Source organism: Macrosteles quadrilineatus, unplaced genomic scaffold (assembly GCF_028750875.1).
Source record: "Macrosteles quadrilineatus isolate MER2022 unplaced genomic scaffold, UCM_ALF_1.0 Scaffold_2__2_contigs__length_208266976, whole genome shotgun sequence".
Taxonomy (NCBI): Eukaryota; Metazoa; Arthropoda; class Insecta; order Hemiptera; family Cicadellidae; genus Macrosteles; species Macrosteles quadrilineatus.
Genome location: NW_026542595.1, coordinates 132,483,719 through 132,501,514, shown reverse-complemented (window position 1 = coordinate 132,501,514; position 17,796 = coordinate 132,483,719). Strand labels below are relative to the sequence as shown.

The 17,796-nt window shown below is 36.1% G+C and overlaps 2 protein-coding genes across 4 annotated transcripts; both read left to right on the top strand.

Moving 5' to 3' along the window:
- The first annotated feature begins 1,881 nt into the window (after positions 1–1,881).
- Positions 1,882–2,913, top strand: LOC128984902 (uncharacterized). Its single transcript, XM_054404272.1, has one exon. The coding sequence runs from the start codon at positions 1,882–1,884 to the stop codon at positions 2,911–2,913; it is 1,032 nt and encodes a 343-aa protein (XP_054260247.1).
- A 4,329-nt stretch (positions 2,914–7,242) lies between these two features.
- Positions 7,243–16,626, top strand: LOC128986067 (peptidoglycan-recognition protein LB-like). 3 transcript variants are annotated; one of them, XM_054406169.1, is made up of 4 exons: positions 7,243–7,402; positions 14,599–14,804; positions 15,545–15,675; positions 16,385–16,626. In XM_054406169.1, the coding sequence occupies exons 1-4, from the start codon at positions 7,400–7,402 to the stop codon at positions 16,573–16,575; spliced, it is 531 nt and encodes a 176-aa protein (XP_054262144.1). In that variant the 5' UTR covers positions 7,243–7,399; the 3' UTR covers positions 16,576–16,626. The 3 variants fall into 3 exon arrangements, with proteins under 3 accessions (XP_054262144.1, XP_054262143.1, XP_054262145.1); XM_054406168.1 differs by lacking the exon at positions 14,599–14,804 and adding an exon at positions 8,501–8,727; XM_054406170.1 differs by lacking the exon at positions 7,243–7,402 and adding an exon at positions 8,072–8,115.
- Positions 16,627–17,796: the final 1,170 nt, after the last annotated feature.

The window sequence follows — 17,796 nt, the reverse complement described above, 5'->3', positions numbered from 1 at the left end:
AGAATCCAGGTATATACCCAATAATTTAACATTATCACAGAGTTGAGGAAAGTTTAAATCATGGTTACTTAAACTAAATAAAATAGATTGAGTCTTACTATTATTCAATAGAAAACCGCTACTTTTGAACCAATCGTTACATTCAATGAGACAGTTGGACATATAAACATTAAGATTATCTAAACTGTGATTAGGTCTACTGCAGAAAAAAGTTGAATCATCAGCAAAAATTATAGAATTACAATTTACATTAACAGGCAAGTCATTAATTACAACTAAGAATAGAAATGGGCCAAGGACCGATCCCTGGGGCACGCCACTCTTCACTACCGACACCTCAGAGAGCTTATTGTTATACAAGACTTTCTGTGTGCGGTTGGCCAAATAGGTCCGAAAAAAGTTTAGCTCAACACCTCTTATGCCGTATTGTTCAAGTTTTGTGAGAAGGATGTCGTGCGGAACACAGTCGAAAGCCTTTGAAAGGTCACACATGGTGGTGAGTGTGCTTTCATGCTTTTCAAAACCTTTTAAAGCAGCAACAACAAGGCTACCAACTGCGTCCACAGTTGACAGTCCCCCTCGAAAGCCGAATTGGGATTTAGAAAACAAATTATTGGATTCAAAAAATTTAGTTACCTGGTGTATCACAGCCTTTTCCAAAATTTTTGAGAAGATCGGTACAACGGAGATCGGTCGATAGCTCTCAAGACATAAAAAATCACCTTTTTTGAAAATAGGCACAACTTTAGATAATTTAAGGGATTCTGGAAAATTACCAGACATTAAACAAATATTGATACAAAGGGTAAGTGGGGATAATATCACAGATAGCACTTCCTTGATGAGAACACTGCTGATATCAAAGATATCACGGCTTTTACTATTTCTTAAGCCAATCACAATATTTGCTACTTCCTCACTAGACACTGGCTTCAGAGTGAAATCTGGTACGTTGATGGGCACCTTCATCATATTTTTAGCAGCAGCAATGGAAGGCGGCACTTGGTTGCGGACATCATCAACCGAAGAGACGAAGAAGTCACTGAAGATCTGCGAAGTCAGTGAGTCAGCCGATGGAGTAGTTTTCCCCGTGGATGAATTATTAATTAACTCCCATGCACGTTTGCATTGGTTGGGCGCATAGGATATATTGTCAGCATTAGACTTGAGTTTTGCCTGGTTAAGAGCTCTCCGATAACTTGCTTTTGCTTCGACATATCTCTGTTTAGCAGTGACAACTAAAACATTATACCTTTCTGCCCACTGCCAAAAATCGTAAAGCTTTTCAACTTCTCTTCGCTGTTGGGTTAGTTCATGACTGTACCATTTCATTTTAGTTTTATTCTTACTGTTGATAGGCTTAACAGTCTTAAAGGGGAAGCATTCCTTCATAGCATCCAGAAAAGTAGAGAGAAACTTGCAAAAGATATCGTCCTTATGATTAGATAACACTTCATCCCAGTTTACGTTTAACAGAACCAACTTGAAAGATTCTATTTTAGGTCTACTGAAGTCCCTGATCAGCTTAGGAGTAGGTTTTACATGGTCGATATTTTTAGCCAGACAGATCGATGTTAACAGAGCATTGTGGTCAGACAAGGGTGGTGAGAGAACTGAAGTGTTTGTATCTTCTTCAGGTAAGTCTGTAACCACATTATCAATGCAAGCACCTCCACGGGTAGGCTTAAAATTTAAACAACGACAGTTAGAAGAACGCAGGACATCAAGAAAGTTTACAGTAAGGCTATCCTTAGAGTGAACGTCAATATTAAAATCGCCACAAGCTATAATTGGTAGGCCAGCAAAATTGGTAGGCCAAAGCAATGCAGCCTAGCACAAGTACTGAGAGAAACTCAATTAATAGTGTGGGATGAGTGTACCATGGCCCATAAAGGAGCTATCGAAGCATTGGACAGAACACTCCGTGACTTAAGAAATTGTGACCATCTGATGGGCGGTATCACGGTTCTCCTGGCTGGCGATTTTAGGCAAACTCTGCCTGTAGTGCCCCGTGGAACCCGCGCTGATGAGGTCAAAGTATGTCTCAAGTCATCTTATTTATGGCCTAAAATAAAAATGCTGACATTGAGGGTTAACATGAGGGTTTACCTGAATGGTGATTTAGATAGTGAAGAGTTTTCAGCCCTAATCTTACAGATAGGAGATGGGAAGGTGTCGGAGGATAGTGATGGAAAATTTTGTATCCCTCAAGGCCTCTGTTCTGTTGTTCACGATTTAAAATCACTGATCAGTAAGACATATCCAGGTATAAATGATGAAGAGAGTCACAGCCTGGCATGGTTACAGGAGAGAGCAATTCTAACACCAACAAATGAATCTGCAAATGGTATAAATCTTTCATTGTTAGAGCAACTACCTGGAGAAATGTCAACATACGAGTCAGTGGACTCAGTTGTCGAGGCAGAAGATGCTGTTCACTATCCATTAGAATTTCTACATTCCCTTAATCCGCCAGGGATACCCCCTCATCTTCTTTTTCTAAAGATTGGTTCCCCCATTATGCTTCTCCGGAATCTGAATCCACCTAAACTTTGCAATGGGACCAGGCTACAGGTGAATGTTTTACACAAACATGTGATAGAAGCAACGATATTCACAGGCGTTGGCCAGGGAGATACTGTTTTCATCCCACGGATACCGATGATCCCGTCAGACCACCCCTTTCAATTCAAGCGACTGCAGTTCCCTGTAAAGGTGTGTTACGCGATGACCATCAATAAGGCACAGGGGCAGAGTTTAAAGATGGCAGGCGTGGATTTAAGGAATGACTGCTTCTCCCATGGACAGCTATATGTCGCGTGCTCGCGAGTCAGTTCTCCAGGCAGCCTGGTCATCCTCCAACCAGAAGAAAGGACAAAGAATATTGTTTACGTAGAAGTTCTTAGTAAATAAAGAGAAAACACTTTTCAAAACACTTTAAGTTCTATTTATCTGTATTAATAGTAAGTAAGAGTATGGATAAGAATTAATGAAACCGACACTGACTAATACAAATTGCATATTTTTTTAAATTATCATTCATACAAATGAAAATTTTAATTCTCTAATAAATTTGTACAAATTTATACGGGGCGAAGCCCGCGGGTAACAGCTAGTTTTTCATAAATTAGTGTTAGTTCCAACAGCCTTCAGTAAAAAATTCAGCTACAACCTTTTTTGCTCCATATTAAAGCAGCTATTATAATGTCTCACGGGATCCATAAAGTCATAGATAAAACATACTCCCTTAGTAGATTTCTCATCCTTATGGAACAGCTGAAGACAATTTTATTGTTAGTACATGTACGGTTTATGTAGAGGTCGTGTTTTGTTTACAATTTGTTTCCCGTTATTACAGACATTTAAAACCTCGTTTAACCAAATAATACGATCTAATCATAAACAATAACTCTTCCCCTAGTTATATAACCAAACAGTAAAGCACAAATCAAGAAATTAACCCAAAAATAATGGAAACAAAGTTTCATCGACACTAGCACCTTTGTGTCACGTACATGAACTAGACACGAAAAACGTGCTTCAAAATTTACAATGGGATGAGAAGTCTACTTGTGTTGGTTAGTCTATGATAAAGTGTGTATGCTCAGGGTGGTTACCCATGACCAGACTGCATAAAGGTTTAGGTAGGTGCTGCAAAGGTAGTAGCTACACTTTACCACCATTGCAGTACATACCCGGTGTTTATTCTTTCCATTTTAAGGCTTCGCAGTACTTAGGCCTGCATTATTTGAACGTTGTGGTACCTATCGCCACCGAGCTATCTCCTTCGTAGTCTATTTTCGGATTATATGTCATTGTTGATAGATGTTTCACCATCCATTGAATCTTTGGAAAATGTATTTTAGAATGAGTTTGTTTATACCTTTTGATTGCGTTCTTCGTCTGCTTTTTCCTTTGTTTGTCTGTGCACCTGCTACGCCGTTTACGCCTTAATGTATTTTGTTGAGATTCCGGAATCAGCTGACGATTGGGAGAAACGGGCTCTTTTTGTGGCTCTAAAACGTCAGAGTGCCCGCTAGACAGGGATTGTGTCAATTTGAGTCTTTTCATGGGATTTCGTTCATCACCAAACTTGATATATAATTCACACTTTTCCGATAAATCTTGAAAACAAATTTGAATAGTTGTGAAGCTACAACCTACCAAAGGCAAACGGCTTAGACATTAAATAGAAGTATTCCCTGGAATTGAGGTAATTATTCCCGTCACTGTCGTATAGAATAAGATTGAGAAGTAGTCCCAGTTCCTCACATTTTCAACAATTTCTTCGCACACAGTTATTAGTGTGTGTATGTGTGTAAGGTGATGATAAATGAGTTTTTTTTTTCTTAGGACGCTAGGCACGAGCCTGGGATTGTTTTTCACATTACTTCAGGCTAGACCTAGGGGTTGCGGCATTATCACTTAGGTAAAATCCATTGGTGACTTGGCGGGGATCGAACCCGGGACCTCAGGGACTGAAGTCCCGCGCTCTAACCACTACGCCAGCTCGCTCCCCATGATAAATGAGAGTGAAGTAAATAAAAACACTTCATCTCCTCTGATCACTAAAAGTATTAACTTAAGATATTAACCGTATACTTTCCCAGACATTATTTTTTGGGAAATAAACCATACAAAAACAATAGGTTTTTATAAACATTTGAGGAAAAAGAAAGTCAATAAGATACGCACTTAAAATTTAAAACTCCTTATTCACACACTATCAAAAATTATTTATTAAACAAACTTCCTCTTTTATAAATATAAATATAGCTAATGATGCAAAAAATTTAGACAATCAATAGTGCTGCACCCTGTTGGTACATTTTGTAACCTTTTAATGCTATTGATCATCACAGAATCAAATTGTTTAGTTGAAACAGCTGTTAAGATTCTTTAATTCCATTTAAATATGAGTGCTCATAAGGTTAACATGGGAAACTCCAGAGCCACTGGGGCGGAGCCCTTTAGACGGATCTGCACCAAACTTCACACAAACCATCCTTGAATAATGCTTAATAATGCCTGAAAGTTTCATTACAATCTGTCCAGCGGTTTTGGAGTCCATAACGTTCAAACATATATATATACAAACTTCCTCTTTTATAAATATACTAGCTGGCCCGACAGACGTCGTCCTGTCCTAATGTGGTTTTATGTCAAATGCTCGTTCATTTTCAAGATGAGCTCGTTGGCATCGCTCAATCACGTCCTGGTTGAAGTTCGTTTGCTTCGCTTACTCACCTTTAGGTTAGAGCTCGTTCGCTGCGCTCACTTGCCTTCAGGTTTAGCTCGTTCGCTACGCTAACTCGCCTCCAGGTTGAAGTTTGTTCGCTATGCTCACTCACCTTTTGGTTGCAAATTAGCTGTTGTCATAAATTACAAAAAAATAATAGTGCTGCACCCTGTTGGTAAATCTATTAACTTTTTAATCCCATTGAACATCACAGAATCAAATTTTTTAGTTGAACCAGCTGTTAAGATTCTTTAATTCCATTTAAATATAAGTACTCATAAGTTTAACATGTGAAACTCCAGAGCCACTGGGGCGGAGCCCTTTTGACAGATCTGCACCAAACTTCACACAAACCATCCTTGAATAATGCTTAACAATTCCTGAAAGTTTCATTAAAATCTGTCGAGCGGTTTCGGAGTCCATAACGTTCAAATATATCTAATATATAAAATTCTCGTGTCACAGTGTTTGTCTGCAAACTCCTCCGGAACGACTTCACCGATCGTTATGAAATTTGGTGTGTAAATTCTGTAGGTATGCGAATCGGACGTAAACTATTTCCCGTTTCGAAATTCTTAAAAGGGCTCCGCCCCAGTGGCTCTGGAGTTTCCCATGTTAACCTTATGAGAAATGGAATTAATGAATCTTAACAGCTGTTTCAATTAAACAAGTTGGTTCTGTTCTATGATGTTCAATAGCATTAAAGTTACAAGGATTACCAACAGGGTGCAGCACTATTATTTCTTTTACATTTATGACAACAGCTAATTTGCAACCAAAAGGTGAGTGAGCGTAGCGAACGAACTTCAACCTGGAGGCGAGTGAGCGTAGCGAACGAGCTAACCTGAAGGCAAGTGAGCGCAGCGAACGAGCTCCAAACTAAAGGTGAGTGAGCGTAGCGAACGAGCTCCAACCCAAAGGTGAGTGAGCGTAGCGAACGAACTTCAACCAGGACGTGATTGAGCGATGCGAACGAGATCATCTTGAAAATTAAACGTAACGGTACTTTCTTTCCATCGGTCTGTCTTAGGGGAAACCTATAACTTAGGCGATACGAAGTTCGCCGGGTCAGCTAGTATATATATATATATATATACAAACTTTCTCTTTTATAATTATAGATATATATTTATACACTAAGCAAAAATATGTGGCGGGGAACTTCCCCTCAAACTGCCTAAATACTCGGAAGCGCCGTGCTTGTAAAACACGATTGTGTACCAAAAAGACCCACTTTTGCTCCTACTGATCAAAACTACTATTCTAATCAAATCATGGTTGCAAGACTTGCAACCAATTTAAAGGTTTTTTTTTGTGTTTAGAATTTAAGACACAGTGCAGTGGTGTAGTGGTAAATTTTTCAGTACTGAAACACTGACCATTGTCCCAGAAAAATACAGAAAATATAGGTTCTTTGGAAAAAGCAGAGTGGGGGAACGCCATTCCTGTTAATACTGTTAATCACAGGTACACCCAACTCCACCACTGATACAGTGTCCACAAAAAGTCTGGGTACAAGATTTTGTTTTGTGAACCAGTAGATGTATACAATGTATGCAATTGAAGATTATGGTATGAAGCTTTACACAAGTAGGCCTACTGTAACTAAATGTTAACTTTGTAAAGCAATTAAATGTTTTCCAGCATACCATACTGGATATGGTTCATAAGGAGTTGAAAGATAAAGGTACAGCTGCTAACATTAGGTCAGTTGCACCGAGGAGATTTTTTTTCAAAACTAGGTTCTTCAATTAATATGGAGCGGCTGAGCCCCTTATATTTATAATTTCCTAGTCGCTGATCTGTAGGCTAGGGCTATATTAAAGTTAGAACATTCAAGACAAATTTCACTCATGTGTATAGGGAACTCAAATAATCTGATATTCATGAAAAACATAAGGTTGAGCTGATAAACAGCTGTTAACATGCAGATAAGTTTAATGAATTATCTTATAACTATCGTAAGTGTAACTTAGAGCTCCAAATTTTTGATTGCCCTTCACTGTAAATGGATATAATGATTACATAACATGTTACTCACCATGTTTCATCTGTGAAAAAGTTAAGAGTGTTAAAGTTTTTGGTTGTCAATAACAACAGAAGCAAACATACATCAGCTCAGGAACAAAACAAAAACATCCAATCAAATAAATTTTAAAGATGGTAAGTTTTGGCCCCTTTACATAATTTAGAGTAAAAAAGTACTAATTAAGGCTAAATTTATTTACTTAATTGTTACATATACGATATGATTTGAAAAAAAATTTAAGTTGTGCGATGCTTTAAAAGGTAAGTGTTATCTCTCTTTTAAACTAACAATGGTTATGAGGTTATGAGAGTACCCCAATTTTCATTCGCTGTCAAATGATAAGTAATTCAACACATGAATGAACATATGTTATTACAACATCGATTAAACTATGCCATATTAGCACACATTATGCTATGGGGTTGTTATATAATGTGATTTTACTGTGGAAACCTATTTGAATAATTGTGATTCTTTTGCAAACACTTTGAGATTGTTTGGATCACATTTCATCGTTGGTCGACATCAAGCTGTTCCAGATCGGAAAGTGGTAGGGAACTGGGTAAAAGTATTTTGAGTAACAGCTTAAAGCATCAAAATAATTGGAAGAAGCCACAACACTCCTCATTCTCCAGAAAATGTGGTAAGAGTGTGAGTCACAGTAACTCTAAGTCCAAAGAGGATTGTCAGGAAGCCTTCGTTGTTGGAAGCTTTCCATTGATTATTCTTTCTTTGGTGGTTCTCCCTATAAAATAGCTTAAAGTTTTCAATGTCGCCCCAGAGATTTGTTTGACCTGAAGTTAAGGATTTTCCTGGAAATTTAAGTTGTTCCTGAAGAAATGCTGTTGTGAGTATTCCATTAAATTTCTAAAGTTGCCACAAGAATGTCAAGTAGAACAACGACGTCACTTGTATGACGTTGTTTTCAAGAAATGGAAAATTACACCAAGTTAAAATGAAATGAGATAAGCTGTATTTTGATGTACTAGCTATATGTGTTGGGTAAACAGTATTAAATTTGTACCTATCTATATATAAAATTGGGGTGCTTGCATTATTGCCTCGCCCTGTATAACCCTAATAAATAGTTTGTTTTATTTCCACACACAAAGGAAATCAGGAGAATTTTAAAGAATGTCTTAATCTTAACCTCACCAAAGTTGTAACAGGTTCATCATTAGTAATACATAGCCTTGCTTTGCGAAAATTCATATAAAAACCTATACTTTTAGATGAAAGATTACGAAAATGCTCAAAAACCAAAAACAGTACACCGTTTTGATTGGGGTGCATGGAGGCCAAAGTGGAAAGAGGGGGTGGACCTTCCAACATACGTTGTAATACTCAATCTTTACTCGGAAACAGAAACTTGCGAGATGGATGAGCATTGTAGGAAGGTCGTTAAAGAGTTGCAATTGCATCACAAATTGAAACTGAAGTTACCCGACATTGCTTTCAAGTAAGCTTTAATTTAAAAGTAAACAAACGTTACCTAACAATTTTTAAGAGTACCTAAATGATGTTCCATGTTACATTTTGTATGTTTCTCCATCATGTTCTCTTTTAGCTTCCTGGCTTCTGAAAACTATTCAGTTTGAGGTTGTTCAACAAAGATGTACGGTATTTTATGACAAATTTCACTTATGCTTCCTTATTCTGGAGTTACGGTTATTGATTGTTAAAATCAGGTAGCCTATACACATGGTCATATAGATTAGAATTTTCAAAACTTCAAAATTTGAGACAATTTTACTAATTGGAGGACTTTTAACAATTTAACAGATAATATTTACAACAAAGTTTACAAATTTCTGATAACCATATCCTCAATATTTTCTAATATTTAAAATGTGTATCAACTACCAGTATACTCAATTTAAAAATCTTTGGTATCACTTCTCCAAGGAAACCCCCAAAATTTTACGTAATATAAAATATACTATTACCAAACTACACTTAGGGCCTATTCACACTGGGCCACCATGGTGGCGACACCGGTGGTGACACTGGTGGCCAGTCAAAATGTGCATGGACCACCAGCTCAGCCACCAGTGCAGCTGCATCCACAAAGCTCACAGTTGGACGTCGAAGAGGCAGGTGCTTAGCGTATTTTTTTTTAAATTGCAAAAACATAAGAAAAAAACATAGTTTTTTGGTTCATCCGTTTTTATGAGGTATAAGTACCAGAGGGACTTTTTTCATTCACTACCAAGACCTTATAGAAATAACCCTGACACGTTTCACACTTACTCAATAATGAGTGTTTTAAGTTTTGATGAGCTTCTGGGACGTCTGAAAGAAAGAAAGAAAGAGTTTTATTTCTCCATAAATATACAAATATGTACATAGAGAATAGTCATAAATTAATGATGAGTAACTACAATGTCATCTCAAAGCTTAGACTAACTTAGCACTACTGTTAAAAAAGTCATTCAAAGTATAAAATGCATTGTCATACAAGTATTGCCTGACCTTCTTCAAAAAACAATTGTTAAAGTCTGTGTCTTTTTCTAATAATAAGAATTTATTAATTACCTTACAGAGTCATATAATCAGGAGATTTTTCAAATTTTGCTGTTGAGTGCGAGGGATACATTATAAAATTACGTCTTGTGTTATACGCATTCGTGTGATTTTCAAAAAGGATTCTATTTTTCATGAAGTATTTACATAATTCATAAATATAAAGACAAGGTAAAGTTAATAATTTTGATTCTTTAAATATTTGTTGACAGTGCTCATCAACCGGAATATGATGCAAAATTCTAATGGCCCTTTTCTGAATGCGGAATATTCTATTAAAATTTTCACACAAAGTACTACCTACCCCAAACTACCAACCCATAAGTTAATCTAGATTGAATAGTTGCAAAGTAAACAGTTTTTAAAATGTTTTTATTAACTGAGTTTGATAGTACTTTAAGAGCAAAACAAGAAGAATTTAATTTTTTACTTAAAGTATCAATATGTATAGAAAATTCTAATTTTGCATCTATGGTTATTCCTAAACATTTATAAAAAATTTTTTCGGTTTTACTTGAACTTTCTGAAGGTTTGCGAGTTTTGAATTTGATTATTTCAGTTTTGTTTTCATTTAATTTTAATCCATTTTCTTTAAACCAGGTGCTTAAGTTAAAAATGCAGTCTTCAATATTAAGATCAAGACCACCTTGACTCCCTTTTTGGACTACTACAGTAGTGTCATCAGCGTACTGAATTGTATTCAAAAAAGTGGAATCAGCATTCTTGGGCAAGTCTGCGACATAAATTAAGAAAAGAATCGGCCCTAATATCGATCCTTGTGGACATCCTGTATGGCAAATTTCCCAATCGGAGTCATATGAGCCACTTTGGTCATTTATCCGCACCTTCTGAAAACGTTTTTCAAAATAGGATTTAATTAAGTTAATCGCTTGTCCTCCATAATTTTCCATTTTTTCTAGCAATATATTTCTGTCAATAGTGTCAAACGCTTTTGACAAGTCACAAAAGATTGCTGCAGAAGAGGTTTTACTATCCATATTCTTAATGATGAAATCGATAAATTTAGAAACTGCATCTACGGTTGAAAGATTTTTCCTGAATCCAAACTGTTCTTTGTTAATTATTTGATGTTTTTCAAGATAAGGTAGAAGTCTGTTTAAAATTATTCTTTCTAGCAAATTTGAGAAAACTGATAACAATGAAATAGGTCGAAAATCATCCAAACTTTTATCTTTGTTTTTCTTAATTGGCTTTATGATGAAGTACTTCAGCAGATCCGGGAATATCCCCAACGTTAAGTACTGATTGAATATGGAGGCCAAATGGGGGGCTAAAACTTCACCTACCTGTTTAATTAAGAACATAGTAACATCATCCCAACCAGATGATCTCTTATTTTTCAGTTTTCTTATAGCGGATAAAATCTCATTTGGCATCACAGGATCCAAGAAAAGTGAACCGTTGAAATTACTACAATAGTTTTTCGAATAAGCCAAAGCAACACTTATATTCGGCTTAAGATCTAATCTTTCAGAAACATTCAAAAAATGTTTGTTTAATGAAGCTGCTGCCTGCTAGTGTTGAAATAAAATATTTTTTCCTATGTCAACTTCAATATTAATGGATTTTGAATTTAATTTTCCTAATTCCTGTTTTACAACACTCCAAGAAGCTTTAGAAATATTATCAGCATTTTGAATAGTTTTATTGTAAAATTCCAATTTTGCCTTACTAACCTCCTTTCTTAAATTAAGTTTACAATCTTTGTATTGATTCTCTAATCTTTTGTCTCCTAAATTATTTTTCATCAACATAAATAATTCACGCTTTTTTGTGCTGAGACTAATTATTTTACCACTAAGCCACTTTTTTTTTAGTTTGTTTAAAATTTTCTGAGACATGCTTCTTTGGAAAGTTAGAATTAAAATGGAGCAAAAATGTTTGTAAAAATTCCTTGTATATAGTGTTTACAAAATCATAGTTATTTTCTTCATAGTTTATGCTATACAAAGTTATCCATTGCTCATTTTTTAAATCCTCATAAAAACTACTTATACTATTTTCTGAAAATATTCTAATGCTAGTTTTTTTCTTTATAATCTGTTCGGAGATGGCTATTTCCAAAAGTTGGGCAGTATGATCAGAGAGCCCTGGTTGTAATATTCGGGTATTTTCCACAGAACAATTTGTTATTATATGATCAATACAAGTTTGCGATTTTTTAGCTATTCTAGTTGGTACATTGAAACATAACTGCAAGCCATAAGCACCAACTATATCAATTACTTAACATTTTTGAATACTTGTCATTTACCAATGTGTTTACATTCAAGTCTCCACCTAAAATAATATGTTGCTTATTTACATAATTTTTCCTACTTGCTAATCTATCTAGTAATAATTCTAATTGGGTGCAAAAAATTTCAAAATTATGTTTATCTGGAACTCTGTAAATGGATACAATGACATAGGTTGAGCATTTCAGGGTAAGCTCTATTACACTAAATTCAAAAATGTATTTCATAGCAAGATTTTTATAATCCAAAACAATTTTAGCTTTATCTAATAACGCTTTGCTAACCAATATACAAGAGCCACCTTTTTCACCTCCCTCTCTAAAAAAACCTGATACATATGACAATCCTGAGATGTTCAGGAATTCTTTATTGTCATCTCCCAACCAATGCTCAGACAATAGTAATATTTTATATTGACTATGGAATTTTGATAAAAAATATTTAACTCTTCTAACTTTTTGGCACAACCCTGAATGTTGTAATGAAAAATAAGCATGTTCATTTCTCTAAAAAAACATCATCATTGAGATTACTGCACCCCTTGCTTACATTTCTTTTCTTATCTTCTAAACTATTACTAATATTTACAAAGGCTTTTCCTGCTGTATCTATACATGCATCAACTACTCCCAGCACTCTTTCTGGAATTTCACTTGCACCAGATTGACTTGCACAACACATGACACTTTCACCGGGTAGATGTAGCCCCGGAGCTGAGGAAGAAGACTGGGCTGTGCACACGTCTGATGTGTTGCGCTCCATCGCCTGTTGTGGGTTGCTGTAGCTGCCATCAGTTGATCTTAACAGGGCACACTGCTGTTGCTTGTGAAGTAGTGGCTCTGGCAGTGGAGGGAAGTTAGACAAGTCTTGAAGTGGTAACTGGGTGAGTTGCATGATGTCCTTGGCTGCTTTCTCTAGGATTGGTGTTCAGTGACTTTAGAGCTATCATTCAAGGTAAGCTCGGCTTCTCTAATATTCTGAGGAGAAGTTACTGCTGGGCTAGATGGGTTGGCATTGTAATATTTAGGTGAGTTTGATTTAGTTAGAGTAAGAGCTCTTAATTTGTTTTTAAACTCTAAGTGACTCAGTCCATTGTTAAGGATTCTGTGACTTTTCTGTTCGTACACTACTATTTTTATCTTTGCACTTGTTATTTTTTGAAACTTCAATAGTTGGTTGATAAAATTTTCAGGGAGAATTTTATCACGAACACACCAACTTTTGAAATCCTCTCCTTTTGAAATCTTCTGTTAAATCGTGAAAAGCAGAGTTGTAGTCATCTAAAGATGGTTTCAAGAAATATTGGGGCTTAGTTATTAGACTGTAGATTCCAGCTCCTCCCTTAACTTCCTGGTATGCCAAATACTTAGAAATACAGTCTACTCTTGATGGTCTACCAAATTGTTTTCTGAATTTCACTGCAACCCCCGCTGACATGTGTCTTGGGTCATCAAAGTCAGCAGAGATGCAGTGAGAAAAAGCTGTATTTTTGTCATTTTTACAGTCATTCATCACCTCTTCCATGTTTTTGTCCACAATTTGAATGGAGTCAGTGTGATACAACGATTTATTATAAAAAATCATAGTTTTCTTTTTAGGTTTATTTCTGATTATCAAGGACAGCTTCTCTAGTATGTTAATGATTAGACTAGCCAGTTTATTTTTACCGTGGAAATTTATGTGTAATCCATGTCTAGTAAAATGGGATCACTCTAGAGTATCCAAATCGAGTAAGTGAACATTTTCCAATCTCTCAACCAGTTCTCTAATATAGTTGTTTAGTAGGGATATTTCGTCCTGTGTTGCATGTGTTGGATCAAACCTTTGAGGTACTGTTGAGATGACCACTATTTTGCTCCTACTCAATTCAACTAGCTTATTTTCTAAGGATGAGTAAATGGAAGATAGATCTTTCCTCAGAGAGCCGTTAGTTCCTCCAATAATTATGGCAATGTTGTCTGATGATTGTACAGCAGTATCTGCATCCAAGATCAAATATCAGGACAATCTACGAGACTGTGGGGCAGCATATCTCCAGAAGAGAAACTGCTACTAACATTGTGGAAAATTAAATAAAAACATAGTTAATATACCATTTATTAATATGTAACACTGTAATACCTTGACTCAATGTATACATTGCAATGACGAAAAGAAAATGAAATGAAATAGAGTATAAATTTTGTTATATCATTAAAATCGTTTCCCCATATTTATTACCTTAACAACTTCAAAAGATTTGTAAACTAGTATACTGAGTAATGCCCACTGGTAGTGACTGGTGGCGCTGCCAGTCGCTCCAATGTGAACAGTCCAATAAGAAACCATGGTACGACGTGGTGGCGCCACCAGACTGGTGTCTTTGAAAATCGCAACCACGAGCAACCGCATTTCTGGTCGTGCGGCCAGACGCACCACCAAAGCTCAGTGTGAAGATGTCCCATTTAAATCAATGCTAATGTAACGTAGCCACCATGGTGTCACCACCGGTATATCAAAAGTAAACCATGTCACAATTAAGCTACAAATTAATTTAACATTATGCTCAGTCCAGACCAAACATGTTGCGACGATCGGAATGGGGAGCCCGGAAGCCACATTACCGAGAAAATTTGTTCACTCCAGTTGACAAGATAATACTCAACTATTACTCTCGTACTCGAGGCTGTGAAGAGAACATGGACTGTATGAAGATGGTGAGATTCATACAAGATGTTCACATGGACAGAAAAAACTACGGTGATATAGCTTTCAAGTAAGATGCCTAAAGAAATTTGTCGACATATATTTATAAATAGTACTGTATAAACATTGATAAAATATATACCGGTACTCCCTTAGTACATTTCTCTTCTTATGGATCAGCTGAAGGCAATTTTATTGTTCGTTCCATACGGTGCACTGTAGAGGTTGTGTTTTGTTTACATTTTGTTTCTTGTTGTTTCAGTCAATTAAACCCTCTTTTAACCAATTAAAAAGATAAAATCATATACAATAACTCGTCCTCTAGTTATCCAACAGTTAAGACCCCATTCATGAAATTAAGCCTTAAATATTAGAAACAAAATTTTTTTCGACACTAGCGATCAGTGTCACCAACATGTACTAGTAACGAAAAATTCAAAATGTTCAATGGGATGAGGAGTCACTTGTGTTGGTTGGTATAGCACTCAAGTACATAATAATTTGTGCTTGTTTGTATTATGTTTGACGACAGAGGAATTACACCAAAGTTCAAAATTGGTTCGTCAAGATTTTTTTTCTAATTACTCCTTGTCCTTCCTATTAGATAGGGACACCTAAGCCATACTGCCACCCAGCTCCCAGCTATATGTTCTAATGATGTAAATATGCCATAATACAAATCATAATAATCCATTGTTGATTTTTTATTTGATTTAGCATGAGAATCAACAATGGATATATTAAATTAAAGTATAAATTAAAGGATAAAATAAACCAATACTTGAAAGAATCCAATGCTTCTGTTTGCAGCTTCCTAATTGGAGGGAATGGAGTGATATATAAAGGAAGAGGATGGACGACAAACTCAGAAAGAACTAAAGGAAAATATAAAATTTACGATGGAAAATGTCATGAGGTGTGTCTCTTAGGAGATTGGAGAGGTACCTGTTGTTCTTGATTATTTCCTGATATTTGTTATTATCGGTAAAATAGTACTAAATAAAATTGTCCAGTAAACTTTTTACAGTAACTTAAATTCCTTGTACAATTGCTTGTCAAACTGTTAAATTTTCAACTCACGCTCTAAAAACTGTGGCTCTTGCTATTGCTATTATTAACTCTTAGTAAACTCATCAATTTTTGTTCTACAAACACCAGGTGGAAAAAAAAGAGAAATCGGTAACAAAATAACTCATTCGGGTCACACCTCACAAAAAATAACCCAACCGGTCAGTTTCAACTCAAGCTGTTAATAATTTATTATTAAAAGTGGGTCCCTCCCAAAAACTTCTGCCATAGACGGGCGGAATTCTTACTCTTAAACCATCAGATTTGATTATAAGAAGATTGAAACCTTGGATACTTTGATGCCCCTGGCTGGAAAGACACCTTAGACCTTTAGCAATGTGAGGTACCCCTGAACATGTATTTTACCTGTCGTCCAGTGGCACTCCTTTATTGCTAAGGGTATAGACTGCATGGCTATTCCTTATCCTATCCCAATTAACTCAATTAATTAAAGTATTTTTTTAATTGCCCATTCTAAGACCTGACTATAAATTATAGTACAAACTTATTTTTATCTGCACATGATAATAACTTCTTAATTACCGGATACAAGATTTGTTAATTTTTAAAATTATGTTTCAGAAAAGGAACCACCTCTCATAATGCTTGACGCTTTTAGAAAATTGATCGCTTATGGAATAAGAAAAAAGTTTGTGGATCCAACATATGAAATAATCGAGAGGAAAGAGGGAATTTTACCACCTAAAACCCCAGACATTGATGTTGCTAAACATGTGCCTGAAACCACTGTGGTAGAGCAGTTGGCACAATAAAACAATATGTAGGTTTAGGTTTTTTACTATTTTAGTTACATAAAAACGTTCCTATAAAATACTTGTGAAATTATTTTCCACCTTAATCATTAACTGTGTAACATTACTGAGTAAAAATGCTATAAAAACATCAAAAGTAGTTCCTATACATAAAAATAATGAAAAGGACTTGGTTACCGACCAATTGCTATTACAGAGTGTCTTTTCCAAGATTTTTGAAATTATTTTCCTAAAAAGACTTATTTTGTACCTGGACAGTAAAAATCTGCTGAACAACCATTTATGATAATCTGGATGGGATGGGCGAACAGTTGTACGTATTCTACTACATGACAAAGGCTTTCGATTTGCTTTCACATTCAACGCTACTCCAGAAACTTCGGTCAATGGGTATAAGTGGCAAGCCTCTTAGCTGGATAGCCACATACTTGAAAAATAGGAAACAGATAGTAAGCATACGACACTCAAGTCAGGATGGACTAATCCGAAATTTTTGTTCTGCAACTTCGCCTCCCATCAACACAGGCGTGCCCCAGGGCTCGAACCTAGGCCCGGTCTTGTTCCTCCTTTATGTGAACGACTTGCCTGAGTCATTAACCGCTGGTAATGTATGGACGTTTGCTGATGACATCAGCCACCTGTTTCACTGTGAGAATGAGGAACTATACTCAAGACCAAAGCCCAAGAAAGTTTAAACCTGATGAGTGAATGGTGCGATGCAAATAAATTATTGCTAAATAAAGGGAAAACAAAAGCCATACAATTTTACAACAGGAAAAAACCAGATAGTTCCCCACTGCTTCGACTCGAATGCGCAAGCGTCTGCATTGACAGCCATATCAAATATCTAGGCATTACCATCAGTGAAGACCTCAGATGGCCGAAACACATTGAAAGTTTGATACCAAGACTCACAGCTACATGTTATATGGTGCGACGCTTACAAAACCTAGTTGACAAAGACATCATGAAGGTCTATTTTGGTTGTTTTCATAGCATCATCAAATATGGAATAGTCTTTTGGGGCAGCAGCCCACTTGCTCAACGTATTCTCCTGCTACAAAAACACATCATTAGAATAACATGCAACAAAAATTATCTAGCACACTGCCAAAAACTATTTTTGGAATCTAAAATCCTGACCCTACCAGCCCTTTTTATTCTGGAGTCAACACTGATGGTCAGGAAGCCTGAAAACTTCAGCAAGAATGTACACAACTA